The 26,376-nt window shown below is 34.4% G+C and overlaps 1 protein-coding gene and 1 long non-coding RNA gene across 2 annotated transcripts; both read left to right on the top strand.

Moving 5' to 3' along the window:
* Positions 1–11,347: 11,347 nt before the first annotated feature.
* Positions 11,348–25,982, top strand: mfsd4ab (major facilitator superfamily domain containing 4Ab). Its single transcript, XM_056448873.1, has 10 exons — positions 11,348–12,830; positions 14,415–14,613; positions 16,544–16,774; positions 16,854–17,007; positions 21,440–21,570; positions 21,668–21,841; positions 24,399–24,546; positions 25,168–25,238; positions 25,318–25,435; positions 25,547–25,982. Exons 1-10 carry the CDS (start codon positions 12,601–12,603, stop codon positions 25,699–25,701), a joined length of 1,611 nt encoding a protein of 536 aa, XP_056304848.1. The 5' UTR covers positions 11,348–12,600; the 3' UTR covers positions 25,702–25,982.
* On the top strand, positions 18,053–19,582 carry LOC130216937 (uncharacterized). Its single transcript, XR_008835844.1, has 3 exons — positions 18,053–18,761; positions 18,847–18,941; positions 19,323–19,582. It is a non-coding gene; the product is annotated as an uncharacterized LOC130216937 (long non-coding RNA).
* Positions 25,983–26,376: the final 394 nt, after the last annotated feature.

A 26,376-nucleotide genomic window follows, 5' to 3' on the forward strand; every position in this document is an offset into this window, starting at 1 on the left:
CGAGTAAAGGAGGTCGAGCCTTCTCATTTATAGCTCCTAAACTCTGGAATAGCCTTCCTGATAACCTCAGAGGCTCAGACACACTCTCCCAATTCAAAACTAGATTAAAGACCTATCTGTTTAGTAAAGCATACACTCAATGCACTACTTAGCGGGTTCCCACACAGGTTCTGCATCTTGTATATATACACTATGAACAGCAGCTATGCTAATTATTCTCTTTATTCTCCATTTCCACCTGGGGATACTCTTCCCGAGGCCCTCAGACTATGCAGAGTCACTGCTTTGACACAATCTACATTGTATAAGTGCTATACAAATAAAGGTGAATTGAATTGAATTGAATTGGTTATATTTGGATAATAATAGTGTGATAGTCCTAAGTTGTATACAAATGAATGATACAGTGTACATACTAATACAGTTTGTACAGCATGAAATAATAAAAAGTATTACAAACCACCCCCTTTTCGCAAGCAAACGTAACTTATCTTTAATGTTTATACTACTTTATGTATTGTCATATTTTTCATATGAAAAGTACGATTTTTAAAAGAAGGCATGCCCCCAAAACACCACCCCTACACTTGCCCCTCATTGGGGGATGAGCAAATTGTACTAAAATGTACAAATGAGATGGAACAAATTGAAACAAATTAGCCATGAATTTCTTTGAGACTGTACATGCATGTATAAAGGTACGTATACATGACAAAGTATAATGGCAGTGCTATTATTTTGTATAGTATAATAAAGTGATAAACTACAGCATGGCATAATGTATAGCAAAGCATGATAAAGGTTATACAATACATTATAGTATGATATTGTGCTAGTAAATATTATGAAATAAAGTGCAAATAACTTGTATGCTAAGGCATGAGAACGTGGCAGTAATTTGAGTGCTGTGATAAAATGCTAGTTAGAGTTAATAGTTCAAAATCATTCTCAAACATGACAGAGCCTTTTTAGAGCCTCTATATAAAGAGGCACATGCTAATGGTACATCAGCAGGGGTGTGTTTTTTCAGCCTCAGTCAGATGCAATATACAGAGTTCAGCAGTGAAGTCTATAGAGCTCTAATTATGACAGAACAGTCTGCCTGTAACCAACCTGCGAACAGCCCCACTGAAGCCCCATCTCATGCCTCTCATTTATCTTGTTTGGAGGAGGGGAATTGGGTTTCTGATAAAGCATAGGATATGGTCCTGCTCCTGCCTCAAGGCACTGGGATAGATAGTCTACCTTGGTGTGTCAAGGTGGAATAGATTGATTTGTTGTGGTTGAGGTCTGTGCTGTGTAGCTGTTGGAAAATCTCGTTTCGATTTGATTGCCTTTAAAGCCTTGGCAAGGCCTTTTTGTGACTTGTATTGTACACTGGAGAGCATTTGGTGAAAATAACTTTGGGGTCACATTTGACCAGTAGGCATTAATTGGAGGTTTCTTGATTGATTCTTCGTTGATTATATGATTTAATGTGATGTTGTATTTCATTATATAAGTCTTTGAATACAGCATGCATTAAATAGCCTTTGATTTAAAGCATTAGTTCACCCAAAAATCACATTTCTGTTATTAATTACTCACCATCATGTTGTTACAATCTTCAGAGACCTTCTGTCATTTTCAGAACACAAGTTAAAGAGCCCCTATTATGCTTTATAAAAGGTCATATTACAGGATCTGGAGGAAGAGAAACCGATTCATACAATCTTTGTAACAGCTACTGACAAAGTCCCATACTTGCGTAGTCTTTGCTAATCCTTCATTTAATAAATAGCTGGCGAATCCAGCGTTGCAGCATAGGTTATTATATCAGTCATCAGAAAAATGGCAGGAACAAACACAGCACACGGTTGGCTATACTGTGGTGTTGATGTGAAACTTTAACCCTTATTGCCCACAGCCGCATGTCTGGCCATCTCTCAGGGATAGTAATCTTTGTGTCATGATCAATCCCATGATCCCTCGCACTCCGCTAGCATCTAACGAGAAAGGCGTGTTCACGTTTTACCAAATCTGGCAGTTCATATTTGGCGATGTCCCGTATCAACGCCGACATATTTATTCATTTGACTCTGAGTCGACAAAATATAATCAATAGTTTTAAACTCGGTGCACTTTCATTCAGCCTGATCTCAGGAGAAAACATATTTTACGTTTTGTCAGTTTAGTGGCTAATTCGTACGAGTTCAGTCGTACGAAATTGTACAATTTTAAAAAGGAGGCGTGGCACCTAACCCCACCCCTAAACCCAACCGTCATTGGGGGATGAGCAAATCGTACTAAATTGTACGAATTAGATCGTACAAGTTCATACGAATAAGCCACTAAATCAAAAAGTTACGAATTGCCGTGAGATTGTGTTGTAATATTCCAAAACCCATAATAGGGGCTCTTTAAGGTATTTTAGATTAAGGCCCAATCCCAATTCTACCCCTTAGCCCTTCCCCTTACCCCTTCCCCTCGTTTTGCGCGATCACGTCAAGGGATGGTGTGTTCTATTTCTCTTTAGCTTGAAAGCGTAGGGCTAAGGTGAAGGGGTGAATAGCCCTTCGAACAAAGATTTTTCAGGACCACACTCGAAACCAAGGGGTAAGAAAATTTCCCAGAATACACCAGCTACAACGGCAGGATCGCTGCACCTTGAAGAAGAGAGATCCTCAAATTAGTATTTCTTCGTCATTATTATGAATTTTTACAACATGCTTCATGCTTAAAAAAACACTAAAATAAAAACTGCTAAATTTCACGATCTATAATCCATAATAATAACTCCTGTATAGCAGTTCCACAACATTCTGTCACTTCATGACACTGGAATACCCTGTCAGAAAAGTCTAGTGGCTGGGAATGAGCTTTTTACAGTGTCTGCTATAATGTTAATGTTGTTCTTTTGTGTTTACATAGATGAATATGGCCACTGTGTAAATGCACAGTATAGCTACGATCTTACTGCCACATTAGATCTTATGATAACATAATATATGCCTTCAGTGATTTCCTGAAGATAAATACCAAAAAATAAAGCAACTAGAATAACTACAGCAGTCGCGATCACCTGATCTCATATGTAGCATCGCGATGACATCTGATGATGTTTGCAGGTGCTGTCCCATTTCTTAGGGGTACATTTTGAAGCCCTTCCCCTTCACACTTGGTTTTAAGGGCCAAGGGGAAGGGGTAGGGGTACAAAAATAGAATTAGGATTGGGCCCAAATCTCCCTCATCCTCACCAGACCGCAACAGTCTTGAGATGTTGATAGTCCAGAAAAGGAACCAAAAACATTGTAAATACTATGAAAACTCAGTGGTTCAACTGTAATCAGATAATTCTCAATAACTGTGGAAACAACTTTGTTTTCCAAAATGTCTTCCACATCATATCAGGGTTTAATATTCGCATTTATTATGGGCAATACAACACTTGTGTGTTGCACTGCTGACCAATGACAATTTATTGTACTGTCTGTAGTAAATGTGCACCCTAATCTAATGTTGAAGACAAAGTTTGTACTGTTTGTTGGCGTACAAAAGTGTTCTTACAATACAGTATACATAAGTAAAGCTTATGATTACAGTTGAACCACTGACGCTATTCTTCTGTGAAGATTAACCATGATCTCAAGGGATTGGATTGACATAAGGGTGAGTAATAAATGACACAATTTTCTTTTTGTGTGTGTGTGATCTAACCATTTAAAGGAATAGTTTACCCACTTTTACCTTCATTTATTGACATTCTTTTTTTCTGCTGAAGATAATACAAATGAAGATATTTTGAAGAATGTTGGAAACCAAACTACTTTTGGTCCCAATTGATTACCACATTATTATTTTTCTTTTGTGTCTCCTCCATTATTCCAAATACCTCATTTTGTGATCAGCAAAAACAATAAGGGAGGGAGTAAATGGTGCTTAATTTGGACGAACTATCCATTTAAGTAACACCAGCATGTACTTTGGGAAATGAAATCCCCCAGACCTAAATAATGTTAGGTCTAACTGTACAGCTTTAATTACAAACCTGCTGTGTACTTCTGTGTGTGTATGTGTGTGGGTGTACACTCTGTGAGGTAATTAAAATGCACTGAGGAAAGTCAAATAATTATTCTGTATGCAGATTTCTAATTATCCCCAGTTTGCGTGTGTGTACACATTAGTGCGTTTGTGAGGAGTGAAAGTGTTGTTAAATGTCAGCCAGGGGAGGGGGGTCATGCCAGCTGCACAGCACTGACGTGGCACCCATACTAAATATCAGCAGACATGGGTAGACTAAAGACAAGAGTCTTCTGAGTAGGTACAGTTGAAGTCAGAATTATTCAGCCCCCTGTTTATTTTTTTACCCAATTTCTGTTTAATGGAGAGAAGATTTTTTTTTCAACACATTTCTAAACATAATAGTTTTAATAACTCATTTCTAATAACTGATTTATTTTCTCTTTGTAATGATGACAGTAAATTATATTCTACTAGATATTTTTCAAGACTCTTTTATACAGTTTAAAGTGACATTTAAAGGCTTAACTAGGTTAATTAGGTTAACTAGGCAGGTTAGGGTAATTAGGCAAGTTACTGTATAACTATGGTTTGTTCTGCAGACCATCAAAATAAAATATAGCTTAAAGGAGCTAATAATTTTGACCTTAAAATGGCATTTAAAAATTTAAAACTGCTTTTATTCTAGCCGAAATAAATCAAATAAGACTTTCTTCAGAAGAAAAAATATTATCAGACATACTGTGAAAATTTCTTTGCTTTGTTAAACATCATTTGGGATTTAAAAAAGAAGAAAAATTCAATGGTTGGCTAATAATTCTGACTTCAGCTGTATATGTTTATCAACAAAATTCAGTTCCAAAAGTGTAAGAGATATGGAAAAAGGCGAAAAATGTTGTAAAAACTGTATGTCTTGTAGTATATCTTATAGTCTTGACTGAGAAGGAATTAGTGAATCACACAACTAAAGGTCTTTTGTCAGGTAGTGCTGTATCAGCAGCTAAAATTTTTCTAAGTGTTGCTAATCAAAAATCCTAAAATGACTGCAGAATACTTGATTAGTATTTTTATTTATTTATTTACCCTGCAAATATTTAACAGTATATTTCTAACTGTAGATAATCTGTTATATAACTTTTATATTAAGTATATATTCTATGCTTTATAACTGTGCAAATCAAATATTTGCTATATATGTAATCATTTTTTACAGCGACTGCACATATTTTTTCTTATGTCATGGGTTAAATGATATATATCTTGTATACTGTATGGTAAATGCTAAACAAGTTATTAGTGTTTGAGTATATATATATTTTTGGTTAATTGGTTTAATCAATGCAAAGTTTCGCAAGCTTTTAAAATGTAAATTTATTTATAGTTTTGTCATATGTAGTTATAAATGTTTGGACAGTTCTGCTGTGGCTTTACAGGTTTATTTTCAGTGTGTTTTGCACAAGCTCAGTTAAGCTCAGTAAATACGAGTCGGAAAGCTGCACTGCTTGTGTTTAGTAAATATTGTCTGTCAGCATTGTACTTATTGCATGCACAACATTTTTGTTAGCAAAACTGCTGTACAAATTCAGTATCACATTTGTTCTCTGCTGCTCATGAGATGGCTTTGATGTAGCAAAATATGAATTGAATTTTATCGGCATATAGGCTACATCATATCAACTATAACAAAATCAATTTTTCTGTGTATTTTTTCATAAATTGGGTTATTTAACTTTGACAAATGTGTTTGATAAATTTATAATAAACACAAAAAAGAAACATTTGAATGACTTTGATACTGAGATTATTTTGTTGTGCTACAAAAATCCAGTCACACATTAACAACCTAAACCAAGTGTTTTCCTCCACAAACCTAAAAACATTAGCTTTGTGAACAGCACTGTTCAAGTTCATTTAAGAACATTTTAGTTAAGTCAATCTTTTTTATAACTTCTGCATGTTATTTAATTTAATATAACAGACTGTTGTTTAATGATGCATTTGAAATATAAATATGTTTTATAAATATTTAACACAGTTTGAATATAAATAAGCATGGTTAAATAAGCATATTTCTGTGTGGAGTTTGCATGTTCTCCCAGTATTGGCGTGGGTTTCTTCTGGATGCTCCTGTTTCCCCTACAATCCAAAGGCATGCGTTACAGGTGAATTGAATAAACTAAAATTGGCCGTTGTGTGTGAATGGGTGTGGATGTTGTTTCCCAGTGCTGAGTTGCTGCTGGAAGGACATCTGCTGGAATAGTTGGCGGTTTACTTCACTGTCAACCAAAGAGACTAAACTGAAGGAAAATGAATGAATGAATAAATGTAAGTGAATATACAATATATCAGTGGGAATTATTTATTTACTAACATTGCAAATAGTATTTAATATCAAATCATGTGTCTGTTTTGCCAAACGCATAATAAGAAGGATCAACGGGGTATATACACACAGACTTTTAATTTCAGTCCGCCAGCCTCAGAGCGTCTGGTGAATTGTCATCCCATAAATAATTGCTGCATTTAAGATCTGATTAAAAAAACTGTGATATTCACTGCCTGGCTGAGATACAATATAAAGTGGGTATCACACCAAACAAGAAGCACTTCATTAAATTATATTTTTCCATGCCATATGTCTTTTAATATTGAAGTCAATTTTACCCCAGTATTTTCAATGGAATTTCTAATGACAGCGCCTTCCTTTAAATGGTCTTTTGTCTCTTTTTACACTTTAACAATTAAATAGATGCTTAAGTCTGTTTAACTGATTATATTTGAATTACATTACAACATCGATGGTGTAAAAGGAACCTTATAAAGTTGAAAATAGTCACTATAGCTTTTATCGGAAGTTCATCAGCTGAAAAACACTAGCTGTGGATATAGCCCATTACTATTTTAAATCTTGCCTTTCCTACAATAAATCATGTTCCCCACAACTTCATTGATTAGACATCACTGAATTATGACATCTAGTGGAGACGATAAGAAATAACAATTATTTTTTAGCTGTAATTATTTGATTAAAGAGTCCAATTTAACTAAAATTGAGCTGACACTTTAGACAAGCAAAGCACACTTTTGCATGACATGTATCCGGTTTCCTTTTGTCATCACAAGTTGCACAAGAGCTTGCGCATTTGCCAAAGCAGCTCAACATTAAAATGTAACAATGGTTAACCAGGGCTTTTTGCATTTTCAAAGCATGTTCAGCTCTAAATAGTCATGGCCATATGTGCCTGAAAATAATTAACCAGAAGGTTGCAAATGCTAGCTCGTCTATGTCTTTGGACAGTCACGCATTGACGAAATGAGAGAAACAGAGGTATCGGTTCCATCTAATTCTGCTCAGGGGATGCTCGAACATTACTTGCTTAATCTGTTACTAAACTGCTGGTGAATACAAATTAAATGCATCTTTAGGAAATGTTTTAAACTATTTTCCACCACTAAATGTGGATTAATTACCAGTAATGTGTTTTGTACAGCTGCTGATGCCAAAACTGCAAGGCAAATGCAGTGTGTGGTATCTGATTACAACGGGGTGATGCATTAATAATAATTATGGATTTGACAAATTGCTGCCTCTGTTAGGCAATCATTTTGCAATCAATTTTATTTGGTCTCTAATGCTTCAGACGGCTTCAGATCAGTATTATCATGCTGATTAGAAAAATGAGGCCTCGTATCTCCAACGGAGGCGGAATCGTGAGAGAAATAACTATCTTCAAAATCACAAAGTACATCCTGCAATTCACAGAATGATAACTGTGTTGAAAATTAACATGTGCGTGTTCAGGATGTCAGACAGATCTAGTCTACAATTCCCTCCCAATAAGTCACTTTGAGTTAGCTTTACCTGAAAAGGAAATGTTTAAATGTGTTAATCAATGTCCATATTGAACAACACACACTCTTAACAAATAAGATCTTTCTCTCTTTGGTTGCATAGCATGTCTGGCTATTTTATTTAATCAGACACAGTAACGAAGTCAGCCTGCATGTATGCATGCATGAAGCCTGATTGATTGCTTAAATGCTTAAAAATAGCTGCCCCAGAGGATCATGATTCGGCTGTTGACAGCCACTTGCCAGGAGAAATATGCATGACTTTTCCTGCATATAAGGAGTTCCTGAAAGGCAACCAGGATATGTAGATTTGAGAGCACTTTGTATAGTTCTGTTGCTTGATTTGGTGCACCATTTTGAAGTAGTTTGAGAACCTCATGCCTCATGCCTCTATTTTGCTACAGTTTTAATAGCATGCATATTCTTATTGTTTAAAGAATGCTCATTTGAGACTAAGAGGGTTCAAAGTTTGCCAAAAAAAAAAAAAAAATTCCTACACCATTACACCACCACCACAATCTGAATGAGTGAATGAATTTATTTAACAGGGACATGCACAAAAATTACATTAACCTCAAAGAGGAAAGATGCATTGTGCCAGGTTATTGCAGGATTGCTATTTTCCACCTGCAATCCCGGGACAGGTAAAAATGACAACAATAATAATCAGTTAAATACAAAGTCAGTTTAAAACATTCAGGCATAATCACATATAAACTAAAACACTGACACATCAAAAACATCTCACTCAGTGTGTACAAATTTGATTTGACAAAAACCACCTCCTTGTCAGTCGTGAAAACATCTAATAATTTGTACATGTTATTATTTCATGCTATTATTTGCAGATTATTTAGCTGCAACATGAATGTTGCAGCTAAAATCAAGACTCATCAGACCAGGCAACTTTTTTCAAATCTTCTGTTGTTCAGGTTTGGTGAGAGCATGTGAACTGTAGTCTAAAGTTTGCTGTTCTTATCTATCAGCAGTCAGTGTCACCGGTGTATATTTCATCTGCTGCGGTTGCTCATCTGTTTCAATGTTATGTGCTCAGAGATGCACTTCTGTTGACTTAGGGTGTACTCACACTAGGCACGATTGACTTGAATCATGCCCAGCTGCAATAGTCCTTCCTCCCCTCTCCCCCTCAACCTGTACTCACATTGCAATTTTACCTTCCGAGCCCAAGCATGCTTACGTCTTTAATGATGTGACTGTTCAGCTTTAAAGAAAAGCGCTCTCACTCAATAGAATGGAGATTTCTGTAGTTATATTGTTCTGTATTATTTTTAAATGTTTGGCATGCAGTGACAAACAAACAAATCCAACCCAGGCTCATTCTGAAAATGTACCTCCATATACATTTCTGGAGATGTCCCAGGAGCTAAGTTTTTTTTGCAGCTCTTGTTTTCGTGAATCACTCAGAGGCCGCTGTGTACGCTTTTTGAGATCTCAAATTTCTCTTGCGAGTGCCATTCGCGCCTGCTGTTCTCGCGTAAACCCATCAGAGGCCCCTGTCGACTGATTGTTTGACTGACTGACTGACTGACTGACTGACTGACTGACTGACTGACTGACTGATCAACTGACCCACCCTCCTCCTTCCCTAAACTCAACCAATTGTATTGATTGATCTGCCCATCCACTTCCCTTAACCCAACCAACAATTTTCAAAAGCAGTTCAGAAACAGAAAAGCCCTCGCCTGATTTTGACCACATTTTCAGATTTTACCACATTCTCACCCTGTCATTTACTTGTTTATTTTATTTTTGGCTTGTTGTTTTTGTCTTACCTGCTTTCTGATCATTTTTGGCTTTTTCAAACCCTTCTCTGTAAAACCTAGAGCTGTTTTTTGTGAGTGAAATCAGCATATCAGCAGTTTTCTAAAGTACTCAGAGCAGCCTATCTGTCAGCAGCAACCATTCAGTTCTGTTTAAACATCAGCTGATCATCTTTGTGTACATGTCTAAAGGAGTTTTTGCCATGTTGCCTGATTAGTAATTTGCATTAATGGGTAGTGAATAGATGTACCTAAAGTGGCTGGTCGTTGCAGAGTTGCTCTTAGCTTTATGTCAAGTAAATGTAACCGACCTCAGTGAAACTCAACAATGTGCTCAAAATAAGTTGTAGTAAAAGATCTGTAGTGAACACTCTATTTTGTAGAATGTATCTGTGTGTATATCTGTAATACATTTCATTTTGAGGAAATCAATGATCAAAACTAGAGAACAGCAATGACTAGAGCATAAATAAAGAATTCAGCTTAAATATTTGACTTACAGCGGTCAAAAAATGATTAGGAAGGCTCTTGCTTTAACTGACTTCAACATATCTGTTGCCGGGGCATCACTACTCAGCATTCAGTAACGTTTCTTAAACATTGTGAAAACGTTAGCTTTTAAAGTTAATAAAATAAATAATTCTTTCTTTCATTTTTGGAATGTCTTCAGGATGTTGATAGAATAACATTCTTAGAACAACCTGAAAGTTTTAAAAACATTCAAAAATTCATGTTTTTTATAGCTTAATGGGGACATAAAAGGGAAACATTCTTAGAACATTAATGTAATGTGAATTAAATATTCTAATAATGTTTTACTGTAGATAACATTCTGAGAGCTTTAATATAACATGAGACAAGAATAACGTTCGTATAACCAAATTAGATTGTCAAAACGATGTCTAATAAACAAGATAAATCGAATGTTCTAAGAACTTTCAAAAATGTATGTTTATAACTTAATGTGAATGTTTTTATACCCTAAAATTGTAGGCTGTTTAGATTCTCACAGGATATCATTAAATTGACTGTCTATTAAGATTCGCTGAAGTATTTTGCATCTTGTGCATTTGTTTTTTGTGAGCAACCAGCCTTTTTAATTAACTAAAATGAGTTCACCATGAGTCTAAAGATGCTATATTCATGAAATTGCACATGTAGAATGACCAGTATGTCTCGCTGTGGCTGAATGGGTTTCCCTTTCATTGGATCATTTCAGTCACTTGAAATGCTTTCAAAGCAAATAGTGGAAAGTTAAGCTGCCAGTAAAATGTTCATTGTCAGATAACAAAGGTAACATAAGATAACAAAAATTATCATCTGGTCCATGATTAACACTAAAAAAACAAGAGGCATCTGAAAGTTTGCTTTGCAATGGCACAATAATGATTGGTCACACTTTATTTTGATGGTCCATTTGTTGAATTTAAGTTACATTGCATCTACATGCCAATTAATTCTCATTAGAGTATAAGTAGACTGTAAGGTTGGGATTAGGGTTAGGGATAGAGTTAGTGTAAGTTGATATGTACTTGCAAAGTTTTTTAAATTAAGCAGATATTAAGCAGACAGTCTACTAATACTCAAATAGACCATCAAAATAAAGTGTTACCTAATGATTAAGGATGACAGAATTTATTTATAAATTCCTAAATCAATATTGCTTTATAGTGACATACAATTGAAGTCAGAATTATTAGCCCCCTGTTTATTTTTTTCCCAATTTCCGTTTAACAGAGAGAAGACTTTTTTTTAAATCATTATTTTTTCGGGGTTTTCACCTTTATCTGAGAGGACAGCAGAGAGTACTGACCGGAAAGCACGCGGAGCAGAGAGAGGGAAAGGACCGGCACAGGACCGCGAGGTGGAATCGAACTTGGGTCGCCATGAGCACCGGAATGCATGTGTCGACGCACCAACCACCACACCACTGGCGCCGACAATAACTGATTTATTTGATGTTTGCCATGATGACAGTGAAAATTATTTCACTAGATATTTATCTTTATCTTTAAGACACTTCTATACAGCTGAAAGTGACATTTAAAGGCTTAACTAGGTTAATTAGGTTAACTAATAAGGTTAGGGTAATTAGGCAAGTTATTGTATAACGATGGTTTATTCTGTAGACTATCAGAAAAAAAAAATAGCTTAAAAGGGCTAATAATTTTGACCCTAAAATGTTTTTTTTAAATTAAGAACCGCTTTTATTCTAGCCCAAATAAAACAAATAAGACTTTCTCCAGAAGAAAAAATATTATCAGACATACTGTGAAAATTTCCTTGCTCTGTTCAACATCATTTGGGAAATATTTAAAAAAAGAAAAAAAATTCAAAGGGGGGCTAATAATTCTGACTTCAGCTGTATATGTAATCATGCAGACTTTCACCAGAATTTTAAAATCAGCTTCCTACTTTCATACAAAACCTCATGCAATCCTTTAACAAGCACTATATAAGTAACACTGTGAATGTACAAAAGCTAATGATTGTCCTGCTGGCTTTCTGCAATATTCTGCAGAATAAAAGTGAATCAATGATGCAGCCTCTTGGCATGGCATTGATTCAGAGTTGAAAGCCAACAAAAATAGCACACCAATATAGAAACAAGCAACCTTTAGAAATGAGCCACTTTGTTCTCTTAAGAATTAATTAGACATAAAATCCCCATAACATAAGAAACACACAAGATCACATTCCAATCCACATCGCTCATTAACAATCAAAATCATTGACAGTCCAACTGAAAATCATTGACCGTTTCGAGGAGCTCTCTTGAGAGGTGATTTTTAGACATTAACTCTAGAAGCATCGCTCAAAGGTTCACGAAATGGGAGGAGTGAAGCAATATAAATGGCAGAAATGGTCATCTATTCTGTGGCCTGTCACTAAAGCAAATGCTTTGAAAGGACCATCCAATCGTCAACTATTACAGCAGTGAGTGGAAGACACTGGAGATTTTCAAGCTATGTTAATAGAGGAGCGCTTATTAACACTTTTCAAAAGGAACTGTCAACATACGCTGACATACTGGAGTGTGTTCTTCAGCTTTGGACTGAGCATTGCTTTTCTGGGGCCTACCATCCTGGATTTGAAATGCCGGACCGGCTCTACGCTGCAGGAGATTACCTGGGTTTTCTTCGCCCAGCAGCTCTGTCTGCTCATCGGCAGCTCCAGCGGAGGAGCTTTCACCAAAACGTGAGTCTCGGCTGATAAACCTGGACTTCTGCATCAAACGTCAGCTCAATATTTTTGGGCAAACATGGTGTGGGATTTAGTTTCAGTTTAGATATGCAGTGCATGTCAGATATAGTCTGTCAGAGTCGATTGCACTCCTGCCTCAAGTGTTTTTGGTGAATTTCTTTATTTTTTGCAAGTGTTAATCTTGTCGATTTTTGTTAACCTTTTTTTTTTATAGATTTATCGCAACATTTGATGTCAGCTTTCAGAGTTAATGTCAATCTATTTCATGTCAATCCTCCAGCGCAATAAAATATGTTTTTATTGTGAAAATGCTTCACACAAACAGCAATTTGTCACCCTCGAGCTGTCATTTCTCATAAGATAAGGTGTATAATGATGTTTTTAGCAGTTAATTTAATAAAATACCAATGCAAAAGAACATTATGAAAAATTTTCTGATAAAATTGTAAAAAACAACATGTATGTATGGGTGTAAAACCATTTTTTCTTTGTTTTTTACAATTAAAAAAAATAAATATATTACATTTAAGCAAAAATGTTAAACATTTAGCTTTCAATACAAATGTATGTGTTTTAAAGACACCTTGCATACAACACTGTAAAAAAGTTGACTTAAAAATTTAAGGCAACAAACTTTTTTGAGTTTACTCAACTTAAATTGAGTCAAGTGCAGTTATTGGGTTGAAAGTTGAGTCAACTCAAAAATGTCCTGAAGTTTGTTGCCTTAAAATTTTAAGTTGAGTCCACTTTTTTTTTGTGAATTAAGAACACAAAAAGTTGCAAAATTGAATAATGACTATATGCCAATGTGCTAATAAAATGACAACAAAAACAATAATAAATAATAGTTATTATTATAAATGCTGCTATATCTAAAAATGACAAAATAAAAATGCTTTTGGGATTTTTCAGTGTGAAATTGAGAAACGTTTAGTATTTAAAAATAAGAATTTTATTTTTCATTACCACTATAAAATTAGAATTCATATTCATAAATTCTTAAGTTTTTAAAGGTTAAACCATCAGACTTTTGGATGGAAAAACCAGGAAACTGTTGATAAATGTTTTCAATTAAAAGTATTTGTATGTTGCAATCTCAAATAGATGTTAAACAAGTTGGAGTTTGTGTGGATCAGTATTACTGTTGCTCAGAAACACTGAATAAACTCTTGCAGAGGATGAAAACAAAAATACAGATAAAATAAATGGGAAAATAAATAAATAAATAAAAACAGCAAGTTACTGGACTTCACAATTTGTAATTACATACCAGTATGCCTATAAAATTATGATGACAACATTTGTAATAATAATATTATTAATAATTATTATTGTTGTTGTTTTAGTTGTAATTATGTACTACTAAATCTAAAAAAATCATCACAAGTATAAAATTATGACCCTAATATTTCTGAATGTTAATACCTTCATTTATACCATCAGTTAAACCATCAGACTTTTGAGTAAAAAGAAAACCAATAAAAGCAGACAAAAAACATCTGTGAAATGCAAAGAAAAATGTGATAAACAGATGGAAAATGAGCAAATAGCAAGTGATTGTTCTGTTTTGTTTCTCAGGTTGTTCAGTGCTCTGCTCGCTCTCTTCCTCTCATCCCTCATCATCTCTGTGGTTTTTTCCATCATACCACTTTGTTATAATGTGCTGCTGCTGGCGATAGCAATGGCAGTGTCAGGTCTGGCCATGGGCATCATCGACACCATTGCAAACATCCAACTGGTGTCCATTTATAAAAAAGACTCTCCTATCTTTCTGCAGGTGAGCGAACACATTTATCGTCATACATCTCACACATACTGTTCTTCTGAAAAAAACTGAATTCCGTAATCATATACTCACACTCATGTGGTTCTAAACTTTTATGAATGTCTTTTCTGAACACAAAAAAAGATATTTTGAAGAATCTTGGAAGAAGCAGACATTGACTTCCATACTTACTCCCAGTGCTGTTTATATCGAAGTTGATAATTATTTATCAAAGTTGATGTTTTTTTTTTGGTTGCTACTATATATGTCAATGGCTGCTAGTGTGAGTAAATGGTGGGGAGATTTTCATTTTTGGTGAACTACTCCCTTTAAGAGTTTCTTATGCAGAGCTGTTATGGAGATTTAAAGTGGAACGATATGTAGACTAATTTAGTGGAATTAATAAAACAGTTAACACTTGATCTCGCCCATTTATGAATACATATGACATAATAGCACGTATTGTTATTATAAATAAAGCAATACTCTATTCTTGCTAATCATAGGTTGTGTACAAAAAAACAAGAAGTTTCCTAAAATACACAAAGAGGTGCCACCGGCTATACACTAGCCTAAAATTGAAACTTAAATAAATAAATTAATTAATGAACAAAATAAATAAATAAATGAATGAATGAATAAATATATACATAAATAAATGAATAAATAAAAGAATGAATGAATGAATAAAAAAACATGAATGAATAAATAAATATTTACATGAATGAATGAATAAATAAAAAACAAACAAACAAATAAATAAATAAATAAATAGATAAATAAACAAATAGATGAATAAATAAACAAATGAATAAACAAATACATAAATAAATGAATAAATGAATAAATAAAAAATAAATAAATGAATGAATGAATAAATGAATAAATAAAAATAAATTAATTAATGAATGAATAAATGATTGAATGAATGAATGAACAAATACATAAATAAAAACATAAATGATTGAATGAATAAATACATAAATAAATAAAAACATAAATGAATGAATTAATAAATACATAATTAAATGAATGAATGAATGAATGAATATATATATATAAATAAATAAATAGATGAATGAATAAATAAAGAAATAAATAAACAAAAACATGAATGAATGAATAAATAAATAATAGAATATATAGATAAATAAATAAATAGAAGAATGAATGAATAGGGTGACGCAGTAGCGCAGTAGGTAGTGCTGTCGCCTCACAGCAAGAAAGTCGCCGGTGCGAGCCTCGGCTGGGTCAGTTGGCATTTCTGTGTGAAAATTTGCATGTTCTCCCTGCGTTTGCGTGGGTTTCCTCTGGGTGCTCCGGTTTCCCCCACAGTCCAAAGACATGTGGTACAGGTGAATTGGGTAGGCTAAATGAATAAACAAATACATAAATAAATGAATGAATTAACAAATTAATGAATGAGTAAATGAATGAGTAAATGAATGAGTAAATGAATGAATGAATGAATGAATGAATGAACAAATACATAAAATAAATAAATAAGTAAATAAATAAATAAATAAATAAATAGCTAGATGGATGAATGGATGGATACATAGAATAGAATTGTTTGTCATTACCAAAGGTCTCTCCTGCTAATATTTTCATTACTGATTTATCAATGAATAAAATGACTAAATTGCCATTTTTCTTTGGCACAATTGTTTTTTCACAATTGTTCACTTTTGAATGCATTGATTATGTTGAAAATGTGTGCGTGCTAAAAAAATCGAAACATGAATGAATAACCCATTTAAAAAATATAAGGAGCACATTTTATACAGTTTTCATCTGTGTGCTGGCTGCTAAGTGTGCTTTAGATAGAAGCTTAATAAAGGCCTTTATTTTTTTATTTCCCAATTCATTGCACTCACCACACTATATCAACAGCTCCAAAATGGTGTGTCTCGTCTTAATTGTGTCCTTTCTGTTGATCCAGGCTCTGCACTTCTTCATTGGTCTCGGTGCTCTATTGAGTCCTCTGATTGCAGAGCCTTTCATATCTGGCCACTGCCTGCGCAGTAATAGCACAGAAAACGCCACTGAGATAATTCACCACTTCAGATCCAGCTTCAGGTCGCCTGTAAATCTGCCCGAGAGTTCGCCGCTCTCAGGCCCGGTGGAAGAGAGGAACGTGTCCTACGCCTTCTGGATCATGGCTCTCATTAATGTAAGCTAAAGTACAGTAGCTCTGTGTGCTTTAGCTGTTGTGTTGCTGTCAGATCTCTCTGAGTCTATTTCTCTCTTAGCTGCCGGTGCCGATTGCAGTTTTTGTGTTGATGTACCAAGAGAAGCTGCTGCCCTTTTGTCCAAACAGCAGCCCACGACTGCTGGACAAAGATGAGCTGGCCATGGAGACCAAAGCACCAGACAACACAGAAATGGCTGAATTAGATGACGAAGGTACTATTGAGCTGTAGTTTATCTAGATCTGTATAAATATCATTCATTGATTTTCTTTTCAGCTTAGTCCCTTTATATATCAGGGGTCGCCACAAAAGAATGAACCATCAACTTATCCAGCACATGTTTTATGCAGCGGATGCCCTTCCAGCTGCAACCTATTACTGGGAAGCATCCATACAGTCCCATTCACACCCATACACCATAGACAATTTAGTCCACGCAATTCACCTGTACCGCATGTCTTTGGAGTGGTGGGGCAAACCAGAGCACCTGCACCATATATATATATATATATATATATATATATATATATATATATATATATATATATATATATATATATATATATATATATATATATATATATATATATAGACACACACACACAATTAAACAATGTTGAAATGTGAAATTCAAATTTCAATGTCCAGAAAAGGTACCAAAACATTGTCAAAACATTACATGAGGTTCAACTGTAATCTAATCAAGTGAAGTCAAGCTTTGTTGTCAAGCTTTATTGTCATTTTGCTACATGTCGACATACAGAGGAAAGAAATGTTGTGTCTTACAGAACAACAGTGCTACATAAATTATTCATAAATACAAACACAACATCGGACATAAGAGCTATTTTCAAAATCTTCAAGAACTATAAATACTATACTATATGTGTAAATACAATATGTCTCCCCAATCAGCTCAGGGTCACATGTTTATTTAGGCCAGTACAACACTTGTGTGTCACTCTACTGACTCTCGTGGCAGTATATCGTACTGCTCATAGCAGGGTCGAAGCCAGAAATTTTGAAGTGGGTACACTTGATGAATTAGGGTGGATCTCACACTGTAAAAAATGAATCTTGAGGCTTGTAATTTTCATTAAAAAAATTAATGTGGTCATTAAAAATAATGAGCATATTTTCTTTAAAAAATTGATATTCTGGATTTATTATAAAATATTGAGAAGATTTCGCTAATATAACTAAGATTTTAATTTTACTTATTTTTTTAAGCAAACTAGTGCAATTACTAAGCTTAATTTGAGAAACCAGTTAAGCTAATAAAATTGAGGAAAGATGGCTTCACATTTATTTTAAGAAAATTCACTCAATTATGTGGATTTGATTGAGATGTTTGCATTTGAATCTCAACAACGGCAGTGATCAGACGACATTTTGAAGGAGCAGATCAACAGCGAGCATGTTAAGAGGTAAGCATGAACAGTTTATCATTTTATTGTCTTAAATAGCCTAAGCTCTTTCAGGAAAGACACATGCTGTTCAAACTTGTTCAGGAGCTTAGTTTTTGCCATATGATGTATATAGGGATACACAGGTATTTTTAACCACCCATTCCTATTTGAAATTGATTTGCTTCAATGTTCATTCTGAATTATATAATGAAGTTGAACAAATTATTTGCATTGTAATATTTAACAGCAATGATCAGGCAACAGTTAAGCAGACGAACAACAGTGAGCTTGTTAAGTGGTAAGTCTAAGCTAAGCTAAGTTAGCTAGCTATTCAATGGGGTTTATGTACAGCTAGTGCTTTTCCATTTCATAAGGTTCCTTTTACAGCATTGCTGATGTAATGTAATGAACTGTTTATATATAATACTGTACATAAATACTAATATTTGTTTGCTTCATTTTTCAGTTTAATGAAGAAAACGTTCGCAGAGTTTTCCCACTAAAGAGGAGCAGTTTATTGAGACAGATTTTGATAAAGAGAATGGGTGCCATACATCAGGTATTTTTAATAATGTTATTTGTGTATTATTATTATTATTATTATTATTATTATTATTACTAATTTCTACACTTTTTTGCATCAGACCTCACATTAAATCAGGGATGAATCGAGAGATGTCGTCCTCTGTTGCTGGTCTATCTGTATGAATAAGAGGAAGATCTCATCCAGGAGTGCAATGTAAGTGTCTCAAACTGTTTCAGATATTTATGGTCTTCAGAAAACTGCATTTTATATTTTTGCATGCTTACAAAAATATATATAGTTCAAGCACTACATTGTTGAATGCACTATTCCTTGTATAAACATGGTTTGTTTTTATAAATGTCTGTACACTAGTATACATTTAAACACCCTATCCATTATAAGTCAAAATACTTGTGTATTTGTGTCAGTCAGCAACATCTACTCAAACATTATGAAGAATTACTGTTCACAGATATAAAAAGAAATGCTTTATTTCCTGAATATATTTCCTTAATGTGTTTTAGTAAACCTTAAACATTTGAAATATACAACTGCATAATTTCAATATAATAAACGTAAATGTTTATTTTACAGTGTGGGAATGCACAGAGAATTGCTGTCTGTCAGAGGGATGACCAACCATGAGGACTTCTGCATTGTCTTGGAGGATAAGTGAGTCATGGCTAGCCTGGAAAATCTAGAATCGCTGAACTGGATTTATACAAATATTCCACAAATTAAAATCACTTACAAAGAAACGAATATTAAGTTTGCAATACACAAATTCTGTCAAATATTGTCTAAAATGTGACTATTCCTACAAAGGAAAGTTGACAGGTCAGTTTTTTCCATGACGTGGATAAAGGAATTTTTATCAGATTAACATTGCTGTAAATTTTACATAGATTTGTTTAACATATTGTACCATTTTGTTATCAGTGTAACATGTAATAAAATGATATTTGGCCCAAATGTATTGTGTATGTTTTTCATTATACATTAAATATTTTACATTTTATGAATGAGTAACTTTCAGTAATAAATTTGAGTAAATGGTGATTTATTTGCATATATTATAAAAGCACATTCCACTAATAATATTAAAATCATCATCTATCACTTAAAAAAACTAGTAATTTTTACATGATTCTTTCAAGTGGTTTTTGTTAAAAAAAATAAATATGAGTAAATGATGGTGGATTAGCTTAAATTATAAAAGCACATTCCGCTAATAATATTAAAATCTTCATTTATCACTCAAAACATTTAGTAATTTTCACATGATTCATTCAAGTGGTTTTTGCTAAAAAAATCAAGTCTTGAAATTTACTTAAAAATAATACGTGCAATAGTGTTACCACAATTTTTTTTTGTAAATAGCACATAAGATTTTTTACAGTGCAGTGCCTACTCATAACAAAAGTCTATAACAACTAGTTTCTATGTGTATCATCTCTGGAAATATAGTAATTAATTTAATGCGGTGAGAGCTGACATTTATAAGTGTCAAACACTCATTTGCCAAAACATGTGTCCAGAACCTGAAATAATTTAAGCAAAAATATAGATTTATATAATTATCAGGGCATCACAGTGGCGCATTAAATAGCCTAATCACCTCACAGCAAGAAGGTCGCTAGTTTGAGCCCCTGCTGGGCCAGTTGGCATTTCTGTGTGGAGTTTGCATGTTCTCCCCGTGTTGGCGTGGGTTTCCTCCGGGTGCTTTAGTTTCCCCCACAGTCCAAACAAAGACTTGCGTAGGTGAATTGAAAAAGCTAAATTGTCCATATGTATGTGTACATGTGTGAATGTGTATTGGTGTTTCCCAGTTATGCGTTGCGGCTGGAAGAGCATCCGGTGCGTAAAACATATGTTGGATAAGTTGGTGGTTCATTCCGCTGTGGCGACCCCTGATGAATAAAGGGAATAAGTCAAAAAGAAAATGAATGAATGAATAATAATCTTCATCTAATTCTGATACTAAATTAGTTTCTTCTTTATTAAGAAAGAAAGAAAGAGAAAGAGAAAAACATAACAAGATGAACTATAAGTTTTTATTTGCTTAGGCTAAAAATTTATTCCCAATAAAATTTAAGGCAAGCACTGCACAATGATTCTGATCCACACAAAAAGCTATCTATATTTGCTAAATTAAGCAATCATTTAATTTAAATTTGATAAGTATGATTTCAAAATATGAATTAAAAATATTTATTATTTCACTTGGTGAAAATATGCTACATAAAACACATTCGCAGACAACATTTGAATAGCTGAGGAAAAATGCTAATTCACTCTCTGCCAGTAGGTGGCGCATATAGACCAGTACTAACCTCATCATGAAACGCTCTGTAGCCTGGCTCTTCTGGAAATCCGAATAATGCTGGTTAAAAGGTGTTTACTATTTGGGGAAAGGTATTTTTCTAGAAGGTTTTCTTTGGCAAGCTTTTTCAAACTCATTACAACAAACTCTAAATTAATTTATTTGGCCTATTCAAATTATGTCAAGCCATTACATTTCTTTGTTTCTTGGGGCATTTATGAACAATAAAAATGACAATAGAAGTATTAATATTGTGAATATTATTACCATCCATTTAAAATGACATTTTTACAATTTGAATGTTTAATTCCTTTATAAGCTTGCAACTAATGTGTAAAATCAAGTGGCTCCTAACATGATGTCTCTCCCCATCTTTTGGTCCCCAAAGTTTTTCTTCACTCTGGACATGGAAACATCTTCAGCTGCTGTATGGATGGTGCTCTGCGTGGGTTACCCGTCACATTCTTTCTCATCCACATTTTTGGTGGTATGGTGCTGTTTATGACAGAGGGCATTATGGTGAGTGGTCTCAATATGGCTACTACTAATGAATTTTGACGAATTTTGAGAGATTCGAGCAAACGTTTACTCCTAACTCTTGAACCTTGACTTTTAGGGGGTCTATGCTGGCTTTGTTTACACATACGCCGTTTCACCTCCCATGTCTCTGCAATCTAAAATGGCAGGAAACCTGAACTGTATCTTCTGGGCAGCCATCACTGCCGGACGACTGGTGTCAATCCCGCTATCATACCGCTTTAAAACAGTACATCTGCTCCTCACTAACCTGGTAAACCACTATAAAACACTGTTATTAATGTACATGATAAAACCTGATCATTTCAGATCTCAAAATATCTGTGGAAACATATTGCCTCAGTCATTTAAGTAGACTCATTTTTTAAGTTGCTAAAACTTTATATTATTTTGTACCCTCAACATGTTTGTAATGTCACACAGGTGCCTTTTATTTACACTTAAATATATAGAATAACATAATTTGTGCAATTTGTTTGCATAAACATCTCAGAAACTTTATGATTAAGTGTTAGCATGTGTTATTTATCAGCCAAGACAATAGCATGTGTTCATGTATTTTTGTATGATATATTCAAAGTCAAAACCTTGACATCCACACATTATTGATTATTTGACCTGCAAAATAACAAATCGGTATTGTAATTATTGTAATAGCAAAGTATTATTATATAAGAAAGGTTTTATTATTCTGAAAACTTCAATTCTGAATTCCGATTTGACACTTTTGTATCTCCACAATGCATGTAAACTAGCTTGATGTCAAATTGACATCGAAATAGACATCTAACATTGGCGTCATGTTTAAAATCGATTACAGCACTAAATGGAAATCTATTTTGTATGCCAATGTAAGATGTCAGTGTGATGTCGTTTTGACAAAGTAACCAACTGACATTGAATCAATTAGCATTTTTGACAAATTGAAATGTTTTTATGTGTTTTTTGATATTTTGACATCAAGGTGCCTGCTAAAGGGATCTAAAGGGGGTTGGACACCAGATGTGTCACGCCACACCACAATGCAACATGAAGTGTCAAGCATTTTAGAATTGTAAACATATATTTCTATCAGGGTAGACTCACGGCTGCTGCAAGTCGGCGGCAGTCTGCGGCGCAAAACTATAACTCAGGATGCTGTTCTAATTTCCCCCGCGCCACAGAGTGCCATTTGCTTAATCTCATAATAAATAGCATTATATTCGTTTCAAACTTGCAGATTCTTTTCACTGAGTAATGTTCAACACTCAGTTAATCAATTAGGTTAACTTACCCATCTTGAAAATGTAACAGTGTGCATTACTTACAACTGTCATATGCGCTGCGAAGCTTTCGCGATGCATTCGCTGTGCGACCTCCTTATGGTTGTATCCAAAATTGCTCCTATACCCTCATTTGTTATTCCATACATTAGTCCACTAATATATTTCTTGTAAAGGAGTGAATAAAAACCAGTGAGTGAATTGCAGCAGAGTACACTTGAAGGGATGCCTTTTTATTTGTGCTTTGCTGGTTTCTGAATCTCTCAGATGGATTCAATTTCTTTGTCAGACCCAGTGATAGTTATTTAACAATCTATTAGTCAAGAAACAAAGTTTGATTTCTGTCACGTGCATGAATTATAATTTACAATTAAATAATAATTTATTTAGAAACGTATACATGATATGATTCCACTGACAATGCCATCTTGTGGTCAGATGCGGAAATTCATTCGGCACAGTGCAGGTTGCAACACAGGCTCATTGAGAATACATAGCCCTGTATTTATTTCTGGAGAGCCTGAATTATGTAACCACATGTACATATGGCTGCATTTCGTCTTTAAAATGAACGCTACGGGGCGGTATGATGCCGGCGACACCTTCTGTTTTTTTTTTTGTACTACCAGCTGACCGCTTACCTTTGTGAGGACGGCATTTCTGTTGTTACCAGTTTGCCCAGTAGCTCGCCACATATGTCAGTGGAGTTGAGATGCAAAGAGGAGTTGACTGTGCTGATGGGGTTCAAGTCCAGCAAAGAATGGTTCCAGAAAGCCGGTAAAACAAAAGGCAAAAAATAAAATAAACATGTAAAAAACAGGGTGAGAATGTGGTTAGATCTGAAAATGTGGTAAAAATCAGGAGGCAGCAAGGGCTTTTTTCTGGATTGCTTTTGAAAACATTGTCAGTTGGGTTAGGGAAGGGGGTGGGCACTGGTCAAGCGGTGCTTTGAAAACACTATCGGTTCGGTTAGGGAACCGGGTGGAAGGGGGGATCAGTTAGTCAGTCAATCAGTCAGTCAGTCGGCAGCAGCCTCTGGTGGATTTATGAGAGAACAGCAGGCTTGAGTGGCATTCACGAGAGAAATTTGAGATCTCAAAAAGCGTACAAAGTAGCCTCTGGTGGATTCGTGAAAACAAAAACTGCAAAAAAAACACCTCATGGGATGTATTTGTACCTATCCATAATGAGCCTGAGTTGGCATTTAGGTATTCACTAGTCATTGAGTGTACATCATTTGTACACTTGTTACTGCTGTGCATTGTGGGATTGATTGAGTGCACTTCAGAACGTCCACTGTGGTTTTGGACACCGCTACAAACAGCTGCTCCCTCAAATAATGTACTATTTAAGCGTATAGGGGCAATTTTGGATACAGACTTAATTTTTGTTTTCAGCCCAACTCATTTGGTTCATTTCGTGTAGATAGAGCTGATTTAATTTTAACATGCACCCACCCAAATGACTTTTTTACCTTTACACTGCTCTGTTGAGTCTGTAATGAGTCATAGGCTTGGGATTGTTCTCTGCTCTTTCTCTCTCATTAAGGCTGGTGTGATTGTGACATTGCTGCTGTTAATGATCCTCTACACAAACAGAGTGTTTCTGTTTGTGGGAACAACCTTTCTGGGGCTTTTCATTAGCAGTGTTTTCCCCTGCTTAGTGGCCTACACTGAGGACATTCTGGAATACCGTGGTAAATGGCACACAAAACACATCATGTATTATAGTACATACAGTGGGGACATTCAACTTCTGTTGTACTTATGTTTATTATTAATAATTATAATAATACTAGTAATAATAATAATGTTATTTAGTATTGCCAGTGTAAATATGAATTATTATTATACATATTAAATATTTTTTCAGTATACATTGCTTTTGTATATTGTAATATTATACAGTATACTTGTTTTGAAAACACATAATGATTTTAAGAGTTATGAATACTCAAATCTATAACACTATAAGTATTATATGCAGTTATGTTTTTCTTATTATTACTTTTATATAAATGTATTATTGTGCATAGGATTTTTGAGAGCATCTGAGGGAATTCCTCATTGGAAAAAATATTATTTGTATTTAAATAACATTTTTAAAATAGAATATTTAATTATTTTATTAGATATTATATTATTTATTTAAAAAAAAAACAGTTTTGCATTCTGTTATTTTCACACACACATGCGCACATTAAATTAAATGAAATATAATCACTATTAGATTTCAGATTCTTCATGGGGTCCCCGCAATTATGGGCAAACAAGACCACACATATAACTTGATTACACACATATTTTCTTTTCATCAGGATGTGCAACAACGGTCTTGGTGACATTGTCAGGAATGGGTGAGATGACGCTGCAGGTGCTGGCTGGAACAGTAAGTTCTTACTCTCAAGTTTCAGCATTTGGGAAATATTTTCTGCGCTGATAAATAACCCAGAGCAAACCTCTTTCAGCTTATTCAGAAAAAAGGCAGTTACAGTTTTTTGGTGTGTGGTTTGGTCATTGGATGCCTCGGTTTCATCTTTCTCCTGAGTGTGATCCTGAGCAACCACTTCCACAGAAAAATCACAGGTAAAAAAACAACAACTATGTGCATTGTACTCCCATTCATTGCAGCTCATAAAATACTCCTAAATGAACAGCAACATTATATGGCTGTGTTTCAATCTTATCCCCTCGCAGGAGCATCTAAAAAAGCAGAAATTGCTGAAGGTCCAGCAGCCTCTGCTTCAGAGAAAACAGCACCAGAACACAAAACTGCTGTAATACAGCCTGAATGCATCAAATGTGACTTCGGATTAGACCATAATGAGTCAAAATCTGCTGAAAATACTTAACAATATGACTAAACTGTAAACAGTGAACGTGTTTTTATTATATTTGTGTAAAAGAACAAAAGGTTTAAAAAAAACATACACAGTGATGCAATATATTATTATGTATTTCTGCAAAGTTTGGTATTTAGTTGTTTTGTAATTGTTTCTTGCAAATAACCCTGACTGTTCAATTCTAAATATTTACTGGACTAGCAAATGTTTAACAATTACAAAAGTGGAATGATGTAATTTATAACATTCAATGGGTACATATTATAAATAAAGTTTTGTACTTTACCCAAGACTGGGAATCATTTACATCAAATGAAATTACAGATTACATTAATAATTCACCCACATGAAGAAGAGATTCCAGAGTGTTGTACTGTATTCCCATAACTTCAGCAGGTACTGGAAAAATCATAATGACTAATGCAAACTTCATCTCAACTAGTGGGGGGTGGGATCATAATTCAATTAAATATGAAGCACAGAAGTATCTTTTCAACCAAGTAGCTTTCTGTTGGACAATGTAGTGAACAATCCACACAATCCTTTAGCTTATTAGAAATCTGACCCAGAAAAGCAGATTCTTCTGAAATGTTTTCACTCAACAAAACATTGCAGGAGCGGTAAATGTTAAATGCACCCTTAAAGTGCCCCTATTAAACATTTAAAAAGGTCATCATTTATTTT

This window comes from Danio aesculapii, chromosome 23 (assembly GCF_903798145.1).
Source record: "Danio aesculapii chromosome 23, fDanAes4.1, whole genome shotgun sequence".
Classification (NCBI taxonomy): Eukaryota; Metazoa; Chordata; class Actinopteri; order Cypriniformes; family Danionidae; genus Danio; species Danio aesculapii.

Bases quoted from the DNA above. Each gene is read 5' to 3' on its own strand.
- mfsd4ab (XM_056448873.1), top strand. From the start codon at position 12,601: ATGTTAATAGAGGAGCGCTTATTAACACTTTTCAAAAGGAACTGTCAA. The intron at 14,614-16,543 runs GTGAGCGAACAC...CTGTTGATCCAG, and splicing joins ACTCTCCTATCTTTCTGCAG to GCTCTGCACTTCTTCATTGG. The intron at 25,436-25,546 runs GTAAAAAAACAA...ATCCCCTCGCAG, and splicing joins CTTCCACAGAAAAATCACAG to GAGCATCTAAAAAAGCAGAA.